At 42.0% G+C, this 20,823-nt stretch overlaps 1 protein-coding gene across 1 annotated transcript in view; it reads left to right on the forward strand.

Moving 5' to 3' along the window:
* Window positions 1-18,507, forward strand: part of LOC124551121 (hemolymph lipopolysaccharide-binding protein-like) — a 55,659-nt gene extending 37,152 nt beyond the window's left edge. The window contains exons 3-4 of the mRNA XM_047126071.1: window positions 2,975-3,217; window positions 18,242-18,507. Coding sequence (XP_046982027.1) covers window positions 2,975-3,217; window positions 18,242-18,396 — 398 coding nt within the window. The 3' untranslated portion in view covers window positions 18,397-18,507. The remainder of the gene's footprint in view (window positions 1-2,974; window positions 3,218-18,241) is intronic.
* The last annotated feature ends 2,316 nt before the right edge of the window (window positions 18,508-20,823 follow it).

Raw genomic sequence — 20,823 nt, forward strand, 5'->3', positions numbered from 1 at the left:
GGAAACAGTAGTATCCACTGACTATAATGTCAACGATACACAGTTGGACGTGGCCAACTCATGCCTGGGTGTAACACTTTGCAGGGATATGAAACTAAATGATGAGATTGGCTCATTAGTGGGTAATGCAGGTGGTAGACTTTGGTTTGTTGGTAGAATACTGTGGAAGTGCATCAGTTTACAAAGGAGGCTGCTTACAAATGACTCGTGTGACCCGTCCCAGAATATTGCTCTAGTATATGGAACCCATACTAACGCGAATTCTTTACAGACGAATGGAAAAACTAGTAGAAGCCAACCTCGGGGAAGATCAGTTTGGATTCCGTAGAAACACTGGAACACGTGAGGCAATACTGACCTTACGACTTATCTTAGAAGAAAGATTAAGGAAAGGCAAACCTACGTTTCTAGCATTTGTAGACTTAGAGAAAGCTTTTGACAATGTTGACTGGAATACTCTCTTTCAAATTCTAAAGGTGGCAGGGGTAAAATACAGGGAGCGAAAGGCTATTTACAATTTGTACACAAACCAGATGGCAGTTATAAGAGTCGAGGGACATGAAAGGGAAGCAGTGGTTGGGAAGGGAGTAAGACAGGGTTGTAGCCTCTCCCCGATGTTGTTCAATCTGTATATTGAGCAAGCAGTAAAGGAAACAAAAGAAAAATTAGGAGTAGGTATTAAAATTCACGGAGAAGAAATAAAAACTTTGAGGTTCGCCGATGACATTGTAATTCTGTCAGAGACAGCAAAGGACTTGGAAGAGCAGTTGAATGGAATGGACAGTGTCTTGAAAGGAGGATATAAGATGAACATCAACAAAAGCAAAACAAGGATAATGGAATGTAGTCTAATTAAGTCGGGTGATGCTGAGGGAATTAGATTAGGAAATGAGGCACTTAAAGTAGTAAAGGAGTTTTGCTATTTGGGGAGCAAAATAACTGATGATGGTCGAAGTAGAGAGGATAGAAAATGTAGGCTGGCAATGGCAAGGAAAGCGTTTCTGAAGAAGAGAAATTTGTTAACATCCAGTATGGATTTAAGTGTCAGGAAGTCATTTCTGAAAGTATTCGTATGGAGTGTAGCCATGTATGGAAGTGAAACATGGACGATAAATAGTTTGGACAAGAAGAGAATAGAAGCTTTCGAAATGTGGTGCTACAGAAGAATGCTAAACATTAGGTGGGTAGATCACATAACTAATGAGGAAGTATTGAATAGGATTGGGGAGAAGAGAAGTTTGTGGCACAACTTGACCAGAAGAAGGGATCGGTTGGTAGGACATGTTCTGAGGCATCAAGGGATCACCAATTTAGTATTGGAGGGCAGCTTGGAGGGTAAAAATCGTAGAGGGAGACCAAGAGATGAATACACTAAGCAGATTCAGAAGGATGTAGGTTGCAGTAGGTACTGGGAGATGAAAAAGCTTGCACAGGATAGAGTAGCATGGGGAGCTGCATCAAACCAGTCTCAGGACTGAAGACCACAACAACAACAACATGTGGAACCCATATCAAATGGGGCCAACAAGAGATATTGAACGTACACATAGACGGGCAACACGAATACCCAAAGTTAGGTTTGACCCGTTGGCGAGTGTCACAGAGGTGCTGGAGAACCTAAACTTCCAGGCTCATGAAGATATAGACTGTACCGAGAAAGCCTACTTGTGAATATCCAAGAACTGGCTTGAAATGATGGCTCTAGGGATACACTGCAGCCCTCTACGGACCACTCCCACAGAGATGGTGAGCACAAGATTAGATTAATAACAGCACGCACAGAGACATTTAAACAATCATTTTTTTCCCGCGCTCCGCGCGCGAATGTAACCGGAGGAAATCCTAATAACGTACATGTACCGAAAGACATACCCTTTGCCATGCGCTTCACAGTGGGTTGAAGAGGTCAGATGTAAACACATGAGTGATGTGGCATATGACGATTCAGTTCCTGCTCCCCCATACCGATACATTACAAACAAGGGAATCGTGTTGGAGTAACTCATAGGACTACACATTCTATCGAGAAATTTAACAGTTACAATTTGTTACCAGTCCGTACCTGACACATTACCTGCGCTATTAAAGATCGTTGCCTTAGCGTAAGAGCAACATACGTGTCTTACGCACGACGCGCATTCTCTTCATTTTCTACATCTCGTGCGACAGTAACTAACATTTAATGCATAACAAATTGATTGACGATGCGCAGTTGCTTGGCTACACCGTTCATACCCCCATAATGTGTCAGACTTCTGCTACGAGAATGTTTAAAGGAACTGATATATTCCACATTCAAAGACAACGTGCACACATTGGAAGAATCTGTGTCCCTTCCGTATGACCACATCCGATGGCAGCCAGATTTTCCAGGTGGTACTTTGAGAAAGAGGGCTGGGGAGGGGTCATAACGACACTGAACACCTCCCGCAGTATCAACAGGCCGATGACCATACCGCGGTACTGCTCATATCTCAAGATGTGTTTACATCCGGACATATCTAGGAATATGGGACGCCTTTTTTTAAAACACCTTGCGTATATAAATATAGCACAGAGAAACGAATGAATCTTAAGTGTTCTGCGTTACCAATATCTAGGTTAGTAAGTGACTTTTAGTTTGAATAACCCAATACCGATTGTAACGACGTCCAACAAATAGATCATAGAAATTCTGATTGTTTTAACTCGTCAGACACAAATTGTACCTTGCTACACTAGCCCATGAGAATTTCTCGTGTATCCAATACCAACTAAATATCCATCATAATTTAACTCCACGTGCGTTATTCGGTGTTGTTTTTCACTCCAATCACGTTGGGCAGTTAAAAAACATGAATATTATCAGCCAGTAACAATAATAATAGTAACAGGCATAAAAACAGTCACAATTTATGATTACTGCAAAACAAGTAAAGTCGTTAGCGTCTCTATTATATTTGCATTATGTTAATGTGTATTACGTGTTCAACAGTTCCTCCTGAAGTCCATCCAGATTACAAATTGTACGATGGAATCGGATATTACAAAATGCACAAAAGAGGGTCATTCTGGAATGAAGCAAATGAAACATGTCGCAACGAAGGTGCCCATCTGGTTGTCATCAATTCCAAGAGGGAGGAAGACGTCGTCAAAGGCATTGTAAAAGACAGTGGAACCGAATGGGCCTATATTGGATTGTACCGTGATGATAAAGAGGAATTTAGAACCGTTCTCGGTAAGTAATGCTTTAAGTCAGTATTACTGTGTGTGTAGTCTAGTACCTTCCACTATACGTATGTGAATGTGCATTTTTAATTTTTCCTTTCTTCTTCTTTCTGGAAAGTCATGTGGGTCCAAATCCAAGTTATCTCTTTCACTTCTAGTATTTAAATAGTGTTGTCGAATTTCTTGATGTTAAACATCCTGAATTTTTCAGATATTTTCGGTGTATTCTGGAATACTTTTACGTGTTCGGAAAACTTCACTTGTGTTGTCAAATATTGTAGGAATTGTAGAAATCTTCTCGAGTATTCAAGAAAATTAATGAAATGTTATCCAGTTTTCTTTAATCGAAAATTTTACGTTATATAATGGCCTCGGATATTACCGAAATATCTCTATTATTCTGTGACTACGAATACTTACGTGCTTTGTAAAGTAGGATTTGGGTGTATTGCAATAGTCTGAAACAAAAGATCAAAAACTGATTAATAAATAAGTCTCGAGTGAAATCATAGGATGCGTAGTGAAATGAAACTAAAAAAGAGTGAGGAAAAAGACTTGATTGAGAACGGGAATAGCTTCTACGATTGAGAGAGAGTCAACGTAACACGAATAGCGAAAAGATTCGCACATTTAGATATTTTCACTCATACCAGACACATTTCTCAAAAAAATAAATTGGAGTGTTTCCCATTTTGAAAAAAAAAATAGATGAATGGTTTGGGTATCGGCTCTTACACCAGTTTCCCATTAAACACCACACGTGTAGAGGTACTCGAGAAATCTAACGGAAGGCAACAAGTTAACATCAATCAGTATTTTAATGTAAAAGAAGTACCACAATAAAATAATGAAAATACTGTGAAATGAAAGCATTTACGAAAGTGATAAAACTGTTAAAAGCGAGAGAAAATTAAATTAAGTGGTGGGATGTCAGATGACTTCGATCCTCCAATAGGCAACAGAGACGAACCAGCCTCTACATATAACTCTTTTATTTTTTGCTTTTAGGCATCTAAAGGTGACGAGCCATCACCATAAATATACTTGTACCAAAATGCATTAGAAAGTGTCCTGCACCTCAACTGAAAATGAATCTAACTGGTGCTCCACTCTGAAGTCCGTAATGCCTGTCAGCGCTGTTCCAGCAGGCGAAGATGTGGTTTGCACCATCTTCTTTACCCCAGTAATGGGGATTCGAGGAAGCCAATCCAATGCGTTACGGTCTTCGCCCGTAACCCTGGAGATGGGTTCCACGTTGTACCCTGTGGAGCTGGGTCCCTCCGTGAACTTAGAAATCCATTCAGACTGGCCTACAGCTGTGGAGGATGCCCACCCCCGCAGCGTGGATGCGCCAGGCAAGAATTACTCAACTAGTTGGTAGGGAGGGTGGCCTGTCTCCCTTGAGCCGGGTTAGTGGTTATATATAAAGCCACAACAAAATCCCAGCAAACTGGAGTAAAGGAGTCGTTCTGTATTACAAGTATTATATTCGAGTATAATGACTTTTCTGGAGACTAGAAATCTACTCTGTAGGAATCAGCATGGGTTTCGAAAAAGACGATTGTGTGAAACCCAGCTCGCGCTATTCGTCCACGAGACTCAGAGGGCCATAAACACGGGTTTACAGGTAGATGCCGTGTTTCTTGACTTCCGCAAGGCGTTCGATACAGTTCCCCACAGTCGTTTAATGAACAAAGTAAGAGCATATGGACTATCAGACCAATTGTGTGATTGGATTGAAGAGTTCCTAGATAACAGAATGCAGCATGTCATTCTCAATGGAGAGAAGTCTTCCGATGTAAGAGTAATTTCAGGTGTGCCGCAGGGGAGTGTCGTAGGACCGTTGCTATTCACAATATACAAAATGACCTTGTGGATGACATCAGAAGTTCACTGAGCCTTTTTGCGGATGATGCTGTGGTATATCGAGAGGTTGTAACAGTGGAAAATTGTACTGAAATGCAGGAGGATCTGCAGCGAATTGACGCATGGTGCAGGGAATGGTAATTGAATCTCAATGTAGACAAGTGTAATGTGCTGCGAATACATAGAAAGAAAGATCCCTTATCATTTAGCTACAAAATAGCAGGTCAGCAACTGGAAGCAGTTAATTCCATAAATTAACTGGCAGTACGCATTAAGAGTGATTTAAAATGGAATGATCATATAAAGTTGATCGTCGGTAAAGCAGATGCCAGACAGAGATTCGCTGGAACAATCCTAAGGAAATGCAATCCGAAAACAATGGAAGTAGGTTACAGTACGTTTGTTCGCCCACTGCTTGAATACTGCTCACCAGTGTGGGATCCGTACCAGATAGGGTTGATAGAAGAGAGAGAGAAGATCCAACGGAGAGCAGCGCGCTTCGTTACAGGATCATTTAGTAATCGCGAAAGCGTTACGGAGATGATAGATAAACACCCGTGGAAGACTCTACAGGAGAGACGCTCAGTAGCTCGGTACGGCGTTTTGTTGAAGTTTCGAGAACATACCTTCACCGAGGAGTCAAGTAGTATATTGCTCCCTCCTAAGTATATCTCGCGAAGAGACCATGAGGATAAAATCAGAGAGATTAGAGCCCACACAGAGGCATACCGACAATCCTTCTTTCCACGAACAAGACGAGACTGGAATAGAAGGGAGAACCGATAGAGGTACTCAAGGTACCCTCCGCCACACACCGTCAGATGGCTTGCGGAGTATGGATGTAGATGTAGATGTAAGTAGGTTTCACAAATGCGGATGGATGTAGATGTAGTTACATTACCTGTTGCGTGCGACATAGGGCTGTGTGCTACGCAGAGACAAGGGCCTGTCTCAGCTTACCTGTGTGGCTGGAAGACGGGTTGCCATGGGCGCCATGTAGACTACGTCACTTCCATCCGCTCTCTCCCATCTATACATCGCATGGTACCTCAGCAGCTAGGTGATACACTACGTTATCAAAAGTATCCGGACACCCCCAAAAACAAACGTTTTTCAAATTAGGTGCATTGTGTTGCCACCCACTACCAAATACTAAATATCACCGATCTCAGTAGTCATTAGACATCGTGAGAGAGCAGAATGGTGCGCTCGGCGCAAACAGACTACGAACGTGGTCAGATGATAGGATGTCACTTGTGTCATACGTCTGTGCGCGAGATTTCCACAGCCCTAAACATCCCTACGTCCACTGTTTCCGATGTGATAGTGAAGTGGAAACGTGAAAGGATATGTACAGCACAAGAGCGTACAGGCCGACTTCGTCTGTTGACTGACGTAGATCGCCGACTGTTGAAGAGGGTGGTAACGTGTAATAGGCAGACATCTATCCACACCATCACACAGGAATTCCAAGCTGCATCCGCATCCACTGCAAGTACTACGACAGTTATGCGGGAGTTGGGAAAACTTGGATTTCATGGTCGTGCGGCTGCTCATAAGCCACACATCACGCCGGTAAATGCCAAACGACGCCTCGCTCGATGTAAGGAGCATAAACATTGGACGACAGAACAGTGTAAAAACGTTGTGTGGAGTGACGAATCACGGGACACAATGTGGCGATCCGACGGCAGGGTGTGAGTATGGCGAATGCCCAGTGAAAGTCATCTGCCAGCATGTGTAGTGCCAACAGTAAAATTCGTAGGCGGTGGTGTTATGGTGGGTCGCGTTTTTCATGGAGAGGGCTTGCACCACTTGCTGTTTTGCGTGGCACTATCGCAGCACAGTCCTACATTGATGTTTTAAGCACCTTTTGCTTCCCACTGTTGAACAGCAATTCGGGGATGGCGATTGCATCTTTAAACACGATCGAGCACCTGTTCATAATGTCCGGCCTATGGCGGAGTGGTTACACGACAATAACATTCGTGTAGTGGACTGGCCTCACAGAGTGCTGACCTGAATCCTATAGAACACCTTTGGAATGTTTTGGAAAGCTGACTTCGTGCCAGGCCTCACCGACCGACATCGATACCTCTCCTCAGTGCAGCACTTCGTGAAGAATGGTCTGCCATTCCCCAAGAAACCTTCCAGCACCTGACTCAACGGATGCCTGCGAGAGTGAAAGCTGTCATCAAGGCCAGGGGGGGCCAACACCATATTGAATTCCAGCGTTACCGATGGATGCAATCGCCATTCCAGATTTGCTCTTCAACAGTGGGAAGTAAGAAGGTGCTTAAAACATCAATGTAGGCCAGTGCTGTGATTCTGCCACGACAAACAACAAGGGTTGCAAGCCCCCTCCATGAAAAACGCGACTACACCATAACACCACCGCCTCCGAATTTTACTGTTGGCACTACATACGCTGGCAGATGACGTTCACCGGGCATTCGCCACACCCACACCCTGCCATCAGATCGCCACATTGTGTACCGTGATTCGTCACTACACCAACGTTTTTCCACTGTTCGATGGTCCAATGTTGACGCTCCTTACATCGAGCGAGGCGTCGTTTGGCATTTACCAGCGTGATGCGTGGCCTATGAGCAGCCGCTCGACCATGATACCCACGTTTTCTCAATTTCCGCCTTACTGTTATAGTACTTGCAGAGGATTCTGAAGCAGTTCGGAATTCCTGTGTGATGGTCTGGATAGATGTCTGCGTACTACACATTACGACCCTCTTCAACTGTCGGCGGTCTCTGTCAGTCAACAGACGAGGTCGGCCTGTACGCTTTTGTGCTGTACGTGTCGCTTCACGTTTCCCCCTCGCTATGGACCTAGTGTGACACCCAATCACCTGACCACGTCCTAAGTCCGTGAGTTCCGCGGAGCGCCCCATTCTGCTCTCTCACGATGTCTAATGACTACTGAGGCCGCTGATATGGAGTACCTGGCAGTAGGCGGCAGCACAATGCACCTAATATGAAAAACCTGTTTTGGGGGGTTTCCGGGTACTTTGGACACATAGTGTAGCTGACCAGCCCAAATGGTCACATAATCTGTGGCAGTAATGGAAACTTGCAGAGAAATCTTTGCATGTGGTTGCTCAAATCATCATCGCACTCCGCCATATTCACTCATGAGACGTAAACTCCGTCAGACGCTAAAAATAGTGCAAACAAGACTCATCAGACAAAATGACTTTCTTCCATTGCTCCGTAGTCCGGATGTTATGGCTCCCTTGGCGTTCTTTTGGCGCTAACACGTTTTGCGAGTGCGACAATCAGTTCCGTAGCGACTTTTCCACTTGTTGCCCTCTTATTTTAAGTCATAATCCGGTGTAATGACCGTCCGTTTCGATGACTCGACACGCAATTTCGTCCTGAGCGTGACTTAGTCGATGACGTTTTCCCTGTATGCGGTATAATTCTTCCACACGGTGCCTCTTCAAACAGCAAACACATCGTCCACGTCGATTACGGAAGCAGTCTCCGTACGACCTCCAGCAGTTTGCACACATTCGAACACACTTTGCTCCGACATGGCCCACTCACAACTACAAAGACTGTCTGAGAGACACTGGCAACATATTTAGGACGCTCAACAGCTGCCGTTCGCGGTCGTATACAACAGCCATAGTTACTGCCGGGCTTCGCCTGTCCGAGTGCCTGTAAAGTGTTTCTGATCATAGCTCTCTACAGCAACTTGGTTGCTCGAATCTTCTAAAATTGGAAAGTTGTGGTAAGGTCTTATGGGACCAAACTGCTGAGGTCATCGGTCCCTAAGCTTACACACTACTTAATCTAACTTAAACTAACTTATCCTAAGGACAACACACACACCCATTCCCGAGGGAGGATTCGAACCTCCGAGGAGGCGGTGAGGGGGGGGGGGGGGGGGGGGGAGCCGCGTGGCTCGAATCTCTAGTGACTGGAGCAGATAAAGTTGTATTTGTTCGTATTTTATGTCTTTCCATGCACTTTTGGCTTGGCAAACAGCGATCCTGCTGGTCGCCTGTGTTGCCAGAAATTATGGACTGGCTGGTTATCATCTGTTTGCATCGAGAGTGCGTCTCATTACAATTTATTTATGAGAATACGAGTATGTGTGCCTTCTCTTAGCTGTCCGTTACGGTACCTGAGTCTCCCCTCCTCTCTTCATTAACCAATTAATTTCAGGAAACAACGGAAAGCCTTTCCGTAGGTGAAGACGACACCAACGCCGTCACGGCTCGGAGAACAGCAGATCGTCAGGTAAGTTTATTCTAATCTGTTGGCAGAGAAAACTGTGACAGGTTGAAATCACGTCTTTCATTTAGATACCTGCGAAGCCAAAAGAAACGATCAAGCTACAACTGAACACTTGAACACGTCAACGAAGCGGGAAAAAAATTACATTATGAAAATTAGATGATATTTTCATACTATGTCAACGAATATTCACTTGTATATTCACTGTTTCCCCAGGCAGATAATGATAGTTTTAGAAGAAGGTTGTTACTGATGTATAATAATTGTACTGCAGAGTTATATTTGAAGCAAAGGTGTTACTTTTCTCGGCGACGATGCTTCTAGACTCCATTAAAGTTTTACGTGCCTCAGAGTTGCTACACAAAGCGCCGATAGTAACAGAAGTCCTAAGCACGTCAAGCTCTTCATATCCCTAATGATACGAAACGTACTGGCCCTCGAAGATAAATAAAATTATCTACACTGTGTTATTCAGATAGTTTCAAGTACCAATCACTGTCATGACTCCACAACAGCATAATACCTTCCGTTGACAGTTTGATATGTGTATAGCGTCCGAAAATATTCGTATTCATCTGCTTCTGTTAGCTGGAATTGGTATAGAACAAGTAACTTGTCTTTTATGGCACTAATTCGCACACGTTTCACGTGCTTTTTGTTCTGTTGACTACCATTTGAACTGAATTCTTGTTACTGCTTGATCTAGCTGGATAATCAATACATTGTAGCAATATCTGAGAGGCGACTGGACCAGAGGTAGCGCTACAACTTTCCACACACAGCAACGAGCTGAGTCCAGTTAAGCAGCAAAGGAACAAACGCAAGAACTAGGGCATGATTACAAAGGTAATTTGTAGACTCATCAGTAGTGTATTACCCTAAGTTAACGAAAACATAAACTACCAGGCAAGTTTTGAAATGCAGTTCTTTTTCAACCGTCATCGTTCTCAAAAATTAGTGAATTGAGCTTTTTGCATCTTGTGCTTCCTGAAAATAGCCTGCAATTACTTTCGAAACATGTGTCTTTTTTCCATATCGGCATTTGTCATTCTAAATTTCCGAGATTTTTTTCCAAAATAAGTGAGAACAACTCATCCTTTGGGGATTTAATTTCCAAGAATACAATGTGCAGAATAAACACATACCACACCATGTTCTCTTGTTATTGTTACATTTAAGTTTCTCTAACATTGTGCCAGCTATGATATTCGGTTTCGCACTACGTTTAGAATGACGCAGGAGATCTGATTCACTATTCGCATGAGCGATCTCCTTTCATAGTAGATTTACTTCAGCTCCGGTTGTTCTAAATGTATTTCATAATCGCATGACTTTTACTTTTCTATACCTCAAGCTTTTTTTTAATGAAACTATTGTTGCATCTGTCAGCGAATCATTGCCCACATTTTTTCGGGCAAACGAAACACTAACAGACATGCAGCTTCTGCTGGTTTAACGTTTTCCCTACAACAACTTCTCTTTTGGAAAGTTTTACTGGTGACGTTTCTTGTGTAACTTCCTTTACACACGTCTAGATAAAATGGATGATATATTCTAAGACACAGGAAACGACACGCCACGAAAGAATTATCCGAATGGGACGGAAATCGGTCTATCCAATGTAAGAGTACAGACGAACAAATGATCTCCGTTTCGGATAAATTGGATGATTTATTCAAGAGGAAGAGATTCACAAATTTAAATGGCCAGTAGTGCGTTGGTAGCTTCCGGCCCTTAAACAAGAAGCTCTTCGGCTCTGTGTTAATTGACAGAGTTGTTGGATGTCCTCTTGAGGGATTCGGTGCAAAATTCTGTGTCCTGTTAGCGCGTTAGATCGATCATCAAAATCCCGAGCTGCTCCAAACCTTCTCAACTGAGGAGAGGCCGGGCGACCTCGTTGGCCGACGTACTGTTTGAAGGCAAGCAGGAGAAACTCGCAGCTTTGTGCAGGCGGGCACTACCTTGGTGAAGCACGAGCCCCGGATGGCTTGCCATGAAGGGCAATGGGCCGGGCCGTGGAATTCCGTCAATGTTCTGTAAGGGCTCCGGGGATGACCACCAAAGGAGTCCTGCTATGAAATCAAATGGCGTCCCAGACCATCACTCTTAGTTGTCGGGCCGTATGGCAAGCGACAGTCAGGTTCGTATCCCACTGATGTCCAGGACGCCTTGACACACTGTAATGGTGACGCATTAAGTTGTTCTGAAAGCGGTGCTGATATTCAAGACAATAAAAGCGAGTTAAAAGCTCTCAGCTATCTGGGGAAGTTAACCTTGCATTACTGAGCAACTGTTTCACCAGGTGTCCAGTCTAGCTTACCACATTCCCAACCAGACTAACATTAATTATCATCTTTTAATAGCCATACGACAACCTGATTATATATATATATAAAGAGAATTTAAATAAAAAGAAATAAATCAGTTTATATTTGGACATTTATTTTAACATTGATCACTGTTCGGTTAAAATTTCAGCATATTAAACTTGATTCATAACTAAATTAGTGCCTTATTTAGGATTGTGAAAATGTGAGTTTGTAATCTTACAGAACACATCAAATATGGAGCCAAGATTGGGAGACTGCATACAACACTGCATCCATAAAATAACACACGAAGAACGTTGAAACATATGCAAGAGGAAATTAACCACAACCAACCGATTCAATTTTCACTCAAAGAAGTTACGTACGTAGCGCAATCCTGTCCGTCATGAAATTACCAAACACTGGTATACTAATTCGCACTAACTCTCTCTGAAATCTTCCCGAAAAGAATAGCTGAGGGCTACTTTGATTACACCACCTGCTTCACGTGGTCAACTTGGTTTATACAAAGAGTGTAATTCCACAATAATTTTGATAATTAAAATAAATTACATCGAAGTGCAATTTACAAAAGAAAAACCTCGAACTGGTTACTATTTTCTTACTATTAACCTGATTGGTCAAACAATTGTATAAGCACGTGGTACTGGTCTCACAAAGTACACCCCACGTGGGTTTAACATAAAGAAAAGTTGCTATATTGAAAAATATTGTCAAGACGAAACGCTATAATCTCACGCACATTCGCATTTAAGATTGATGATCTTAGTTAGAGTTACGGATCCTCAACACGTGGTTTCACTTTGCTCACAAAGTAGTGACAAAGCAACTACTGGAAGATATTCTGAACTTCACACTCGAATTACACTGCGTTGCAATTTAAAATAACATTAGATATTTTAGATCTAAACCTGAAATAAAGGTGATTAAATTTTCAGTTAGAAATCCATTGTCCTACGGACTTAGCAGAGATGCGCTAAGCCGGAGATCTTAGCACTTCAGACGCTCGCCGTGGACCAACTGCCGTGGGCCCCTAACGACGGTGCTTAACAGATACAAACGGAAGTGACCGAAATATTTTATAATGTATGTCCTCAAGCCTATATTCAGGACAGTGGAAATTGCACAATGTGCTGCTTCCAATCGGGCGGTTTGCCACGCTCCCTCCCCTTAAAAATCACCATACTAGGTGAGATTATTTGTAACCGAGAGAATAAGAAACTCTTCAGAAAGTTTGGACTGTGTGTTGCCTATTAGCTAATAATCTTCTTTTATGTAGCAATTGTAACGCACGCCAAATAACCGAGACTAATTTGGCAGAAGTGGTCATTTTTTACCTACCTTATTTACATAAGTAACATGACGGCATATAATTCACGAAGCAGCAATATCAAATGCCTATTAAGCCTCCTACAAGCAAGAAGTTTCATATTAGGAAATACTTTCACATTTCATTCATACGTTCCAGTTTCACAAGCATGACTTCCAAAAATAGTAGTACGACATTTTTATATAAATTTGGAAACGTCATATTCGTCCATAAAATTTTTGCGAGGTCGCCGTTCTTCTCCTTCCTTGTTGTAACAAACAATATTGCCACCACTAATTCTGTACCTATTCCTGCCATTGTCAATACTTTTACTCCGGGTTACTTTCACTAACCCTCCCAGAATCATCGGACTAGGTATCCTGCATTTATTCTCCGCTTAGGCGTCATTACGTGTTCGTACAGCGCGTCCTACGCGCTATTCCGAGAATAGAACTGAAGCGACTGCTAACTGCAGACTGTACAAATGGCCGTTAGTAGTGTAGTGATCTGGCAAAATCTTTCTGTCGAAACCTCATTTTGTTGGATACACTGAGAAAATAATGTGTAATCTTTCTTACCCGTTATTCCTGTTAGTCGTTTATTTCCACTCTGGTAGCCTGACTCCACAGATTTCGCTAATAACGGTTATCATTTGCACACCTAATCAACCACATAAACAAATAGCGAGTAGCATTCACCCGTTCGGGTTTATTCGGCTCAGCTCGTATTGCCCCGTCCCGTTTTGTCTGCGGGAAAGTTTTTTATTTCTATATGCGACGTGTGAAAATTACTGAACTATCAGTTTAATAAGTCACAGCTGCAAAATACTAACGCAAATTCTTTACAGACGAATGGAAAAACTGGTAGAAGCCGACCTCGGGGAAGATCAGTTTGGATTCCGTAGAAATGTTGGAACACGTGAGGCAATACTGACCTTACGATTTATCTTAGAAAAGATTAAGGAAAGGCAAACCTACGTTTCTAGCATTTGTAGACTTGGAGAAAGCTTTTGACAATGTTGACTGGAATACTCTCTTTCAAACTCTAAAGGTGGCAGGGGTAAAATACAGGGAGCGAAAGGCTATTTACAATTTGTACAGAAAGCAGATGGCAGATAAGAGTCGCGGGACACGAAAGGGAAGCAGTGGTTGGGAATGGAGTGAGACAGGGTTGTACCCTCTCCCCGATGTTATTCAATCTGTATATTGAGCAAGCAGTAAAGAAAACAAAAGAAAAATTGGGAGTAGGTATTAACATCCATGGAGAAGAAATAAAAACTTTGAGGTTCGTCGATGACATTGTAATTCTGTCAGAGATAGCAAAGGGCTTGGAAGAGCAGTTGAACGGAATGGATAGTGTCTTGAAAGGAGGATATAAGATAAACATCAATAAAAGCAAAACGAGGATAATGGAATGTAGTCCAATGAACCCTGGTGATGCTGAGGGAATTAGATTAGGAAATGAGACGCTTAAAGTAGTAAAGGAGTTTTGCTATTTGGGGAGCAAAATAACTGATGGTGATCGAAGTAGAGAGGATATAAAATGTAGACTGGCAATGGCAAGGAAAGCGTTTCAGAAGAAAAGAAATTTTTTAACATCTAGTATTGATTTAAGTGTCAGGAAGTCGTTTCTGAAAGTATTTGTATGGAGTGTAGCCATGTATGGAAGTGAAACATGGACGATAAATAGATAAACAAGAAGAGAATAGAAGCTTTCGAAATGTGGTGCTACAGAAAAATGCTGAAGATTAGATGGGTAGATCACATAACTAATGAGGAGGTATTGAATAGAATTGGGGAGAAGAGGAGTTTGTGGCACAACTTGACAAGAAGAAGGGACCGGTTAGTAGGACATCTTCTGAGGCATCAGGGGATCACAAATTTAGCATTGGAGGGCAGTGTGGAGGGTAAAAATCGTAGAGGGAGACCAAGAGATGAATACACTAATCGGATTCAGAAGTATGTAGGTACTGGGAGATGAAGAAGCTTGCACAGGACAGAGTAGCATGGAGAGCTGCATCAAACCAGTCTCAGGACTGAAGACCACAACAACAACAACATGCGACGGGGATTCCCCTGGTGGAGACATCACGTACAGAAGTCACACATTCAAAAATCAACTCTTTCATTCTTCAGAAATCAACTTAGAATGTGTTCAATAATGTTCAAAAACCAACAGGGAAGCGTTTCGAAAACATACGAACAATCGATAGACCAATGTGCGCTGGAAGCTAGGCGCTTTGTTTGTTTCTTCGAGAATACGATTTCGGCGCCCTCTGAAATTGCACCAGGGGCAGATGCCGCGGTCTGCCCCGCACCCCCGCACATGTGGGTCAGGTAGAGGCGGCCCAGTCGGACTGTCGCCCATCACGTATGATGGTAGCAGTGGTCCGGGGTGCCGTTCCCTTTGATAGGAAGACCCCTTTGGCTGCCATCCGCGGCAGCCTCGCAACACACAGGTACGTCGACGTTCCGTTTTGTTGTCACATGGCAAGAAGCAGTCCTTGGCTCACAGTTCAGCAAGGTAATCCCCACCCACACATGGCGACAGATTCCTCTGTCTTTGCGTTTGTAAAACCCTACCTTGGCAAGCAAGGTCGCCGGATCTCGTCCCATCTGACAAGTTTGGCGCATTACGAGCGTAGCCCTGCAACCAGCTCGGGACTTTGACGACCTAGCGCGCCAATTGGACAGAATTTGGTACGATACCCCTCATGAAGACATCTAAAAATTCTATCAATCAATGCCAAGCCGATAACTTCTTTTTTAGCGTCAGAGGTGGACCAACATATTGTTGACTTGTTCTATTTGTGAAGCTCTATGTCTCGAGTAATTATCCAATTTTTCTGAATTATAATCATTTGTTTTTCTATACATGTACATCACATATACGTATTTGCGTCCCATTCGTACTTTGAGTTCTCCATCTTTCCGGAGAACAACTCGCACTCATTAAAAAGTCCTGATTAGTTCTTTTGTGGATCTAATGAAATATTTACTCATAATTTTGCTATAGCTGCATCTGCACACTGATACGTGCGCACTTCTTCCGCTTTTTCTCTCGTGATTGCGAGTGACGTTAAGGCCTAACAATACATCTTCACCTCAGCCTTCAGCCCCTCGTCGTTCACACAGCATATAGGAAAAAAAAATTAACACTGAGAGTTGGCACAGGATGTGGCCTCTGAAGCATAATCGTGTCAAGTTGTGCGCCTCTTGTCCTGCGTTACGTGTGTCGACACGCGGTAAGACAGCACGTTCCCTATCTCCTACTTGCTATTCCGTTATCATCCGACCTGTTTCTAATTGCACACTAGTGTAAACACACGGAATTACATTAGTCAGAAGTTTGTGTTGCGGTCTTCAGTCTGAAGACTGGCTCGATGTGGCTCTTCCCAAAAAAAAAAAAAAGGTTCAAATGGCTCTGAGCACTATGGGACATAACTTATGAGGTCATCAGTCCCCTAGAACCTAACTAAGGACATCACACACATCCATGCCCGAGGCAGGATTCGAACCTGCGACCGTAGCGGTCGTGCGGTTCCAGACTGTAGCGCCTAGAACCGCTCGGCCACAATAACTGCTTCAGTCGATAGCCATTTGATCTTTGTAGTATAGTCAATACTTGCCCTCGATGTACAGTTTTACCCACTACACCTCCCTCCATCATCAAACTGACGATTCCTTAATGCTACACGACGAGTCCCGTGAACCTGATCCTATTTTTTAGTCAGGTTGCGCCACTAATTTCTTTTCCCCCAATTCAGTTCAGTAAATCCTCCTTAGCTACGCGATCTACCCACCTAAGCTTCAGTACTCTTCTGTAGTTCCACGTTTCAAAACCTTCTATTGCCTTCAGTTTAAACTTCACGTTTCACTTCCTTACAGGGTTACACTGCAGAGAAACACTTTCAGAAAGGACTTACTAACAATTAAATTTATGTTAACAAATGTACCTTTTTCTCAAGAAATAGCTTCCTCTTATTGCTGTTCTATATTTTATATACTCTCTACTTCGATCATCATCAGCAAACCTCGTCAACTGCTTTCAGTGTCTCATTTCCTAATCTAATTGCTTCAGTATCGCCCGATGTAATTCAACTACATTCCATTATTTTTGTTTTACTTTTGTTGATGTCAGTCTCATGAACTGTTTTCAAGACATTATACATTCCGCTCAGTTGCTCTTCCGTTCCTTTACTGTCTCTGATGGAACTACAATGTCATTGGGAAGCCTCATATCTTTTATTTCTTCTCCTTGAACTTTAATTCTCGTCTCTAATTCTTCCCATACCCACATTTCAGTAAATCTGCGTGTTTCATAACAATGAGGAAACTTCAATGCGCCGTTGATTCGAGAGGATTAAAGAGATCATGAACAGCACCTGGGATCGGATATATAGGCCTTTCGGAAAGGAATGTATATCATCTACACGTGTATCACGACTGCTCCGCAATTCACTCCAATGTGCCGGGCAGAGAGTTCATCCAATCACTTTCAGACTTTATCTCTGCAGTTCGACTCTCGGACGGTGCTTGGGAAAAATGAACTCTTAAATCTTTGAGCACGAGCTCTGATTTCTCTTATTTTATTACGATGATCATTTCTCCAATTGTAGGTTGCGACAGTAAAATGTTTTGCCATTCAGAGGAGAAAGTATACTGTTGAAATCTCGTGAAAAGTTCTTGCCACAACGAAGAACGACTCTATTTTAATGATTGCCACACCAATTAGCGTATTATATCCGTGACTGTCGCCTCCCCCCCCCCCCCTATTTCGCAATAATACAAAGCGAGATGCCCTTCTTTGATCCTCTTCGATGTCCTCCGTCAATCCTCTATGCTAAGGACCCCATACCGCATAGTAGCGCTCCAACAGAAGACGAACAAGCGTAGAGTAGTCAGTCTCTTTAGTAGGCCTGTTGCATCTTCTAAGTTCTCTGCCAACAAAACGCAGTCTTTGCTTTTCTTCCTCACAGCTTTATCTGTGTGTTCTTTCTATTTTACGTTGTTCGTAGTTGTAATCCTTAGGTATTTAGTTGAATTTATGGGCTTTAAATTAGTGAGATTTATTGCGGAACCCAAATTTTAAGGATTTCCTTCAGTAAACATGTGGATCACGCAACACCTTCCATTATTTAGGGCCAGTTGTCACTTTTCGCAACCATAAACAGATGTATTGTCTAAATTTTAAGTAAATAAAGAATAAATCTTTTCTTTGCTACATCTCAACCAAGTACGTAAATTTTAAACTGACTTTTCCTATTATTTCAGGTGACTCTCTCAGCTCCCTCCGATATCAGAACTGGAACTCCGACCATCCCAGGTATGTCTCGGGCGAAAACTGCGCCAGCGTCAGCTACGAAGGAGTCATCGACGACGACAGCTGTCGCATCGAGAGGTACTTCGTTTGCGAGGTGCCGCTCTAGCCCACCCACCTCCACTCGTCGTCGTCGTCGTATTCTCGCACACAGTACTGTCTTCAAGCGTGTGTAAAACATGTTAACTTAAATAAACTGTTCTAATTTCATTAGATATAATACAACTTTCCTGATTTCGTACAACATCCAGTTACTTAGGTGAAGGATGTACTCGCAGCATATGTTACCCAGTATCAGTTTATTCCGTCTGAACATACATGCACCCAATGACACACAAATCTTGAGGCATTTCCAAGTGTTTGATGCCTGACTGGGACTGCACCAATATTATGCTTTTTTTATAGATGGACAGAAATCTGTGGATTATAAGACCGGCTTCATTATCAGTACTGCAGAAGGACAGAAAAACTTCTTACATCATTAATAAAAGCAAAAAATGGAATCCAGAAAAAATATGCTTGAATTGGCCTTCCAACTATCAAAAAATACATAGAACAAAAAGTCCCTTTCATGGGGGTCCAAAATTACAGATTACAAGACACTGGTTAAGCCAGAAGCACGGTATGCAGCAGAAACACTAAACACGAATTTCAAAGGCCAAATGGAGAAACTTGAGTTAAAGGAAAGAAAAATTTTAAGAAAAATCGTAGGACCAAAATTTCAAGACAATAAGATTATATACATCAAAAGTGAAACTCTCTACAAGAAAACTGAAAAACTCTCAGATACTATGCGAGAAAGGAGGATAAATTTTTATAGTCATCTTCGGAGAATGACTTCCAACAGATTAACCAAACAAATCATTGACTTTTTCGGTAACCACAAAACGAAACCCATCTGCTTTATAGAAACTGAGAAAGACCTAGTAGAATTAAAGATTTCAGAAAATTCACTTATCGATGGAACAGCTAAATTAATTACCAAAGATGAAAACACAAGGTTCCAAGACAAATCTACACAAAAGTCCAAACCCTTCATCTCGGAAGAAGAGAGGAAAACAAGATCAGAAAGAATGAAGAAATACTGGGACCTAAGAAAAGAACAACGCACTAGGAAATGATTGATCCACCCTACCCCAAAGAGAGTGAAACGAAAGAAGAAGAAGAAGAAGAACAGCAGAAAATATTCCATGTCAGAAGAATTTTTTTTTTTTTTTGCAACATGTTTCTTTTACCGAAAAATAGCCACAGGAATGTCATTATTTCATGTTCTGTCCTAAAAATAGGTTCCGTAGCGGCACATCGTGATGCATTTTAACTTTTGAACTCATCCGAGCTACGAGATTCGAAAGTCTAGAAGCATTTCAACGTACACTAAAGCCTACGTAGAGAGTCAACTATGTAAAAAAAAAGGGAAAAAGAACGTGCCACATTTCAGGTAATGCCTGAACATATAAGTTATGACACATCATTATGACAAAAGACTGTGCTGATTATACTACATGCAGTGCTGCTTACAGTAAGCACAATCAGATACGTGGAGTGTAACAACGTACAAACGTATGTTGCTTCCCATTTGTTACAAATCTTGGATATAATTATGTGTGCTGTTATGTTAGTTGTTGTAGCCTAGCATTTTCGGTCCCATCTTTGAGAAGTGTGTAACGACATACATTGTGAAAAGGGTATTTCAGTATACAACTACAGGTCTATATTACCACATTACATTAATAAGAGAAGGAATTTAAGAAATGTGGCTTAGAATCTTGACATACTTAAAGTTATTACAGAAGCGTGTTTCGTAAAGGGAAAGAAAACTTGTTGATATTCCAACTGGTCTGAAAGCATCTCAGTACTAAGAGGGAAGTACCCCTTCATCATCTACTGGAACGTTGAGACAAATGAAACGACGAGTAGCTAATCAACTCTCTGATACATTCACAATTCCCTAGCAGACAGTTGTATTTATTTGCAGCGGCATACGTCACTGTTCATGAGTTAATATCAAAAATAGTATGTAATTTGTTTTTGAAGATCCATGTGTGTAGTCTGTGACCATGTTGACACAGCGATAATCTTGTCCATATAATTATTTGGTTGTTTTATTTGCCAAGGAAATCGATAAATAAAGTTACTCCGCTTTGAGTTCTTCTTAAGAAGTATGATGATCTTATAATTCGAAATGCGTAATTCCAATCACATATTTAATGCCATTATCATTCTTTTGTTTGCTTTAACTATGTTTATTAGTAAGCCGTTTTGTTTCTTGTAAGTTTCACGTAAGACAGACCACGGGTTGTTTTCTCCTTGGATGAGGGCGTGCTGAAAAGCTATGCCTCCGAATTTTTGTATATGCTTTTTCAATAAAATGAAAGTTATTAACATTCTACATATTTATTGCTCATCATAGTCATCTTGACGACAAACACATTTCTCGCACGAGAGACCAGTTTGTTGTATAAAGGAACTTAATAATTTTTTTATTGATAAATGTGTAGATAATTACTCGACAGTCAGACCAAAGATCCACCTGAAA

Source organism: Schistocerca americana, chromosome 9 (genome assembly GCF_021461395.2).
Source record: "Schistocerca americana isolate TAMUIC-IGC-003095 chromosome 9, iqSchAmer2.1, whole genome shotgun sequence".
NCBI lineage: Eukaryota > Metazoa > Arthropoda > Insecta > Orthoptera > Acrididae > Schistocerca > Schistocerca americana.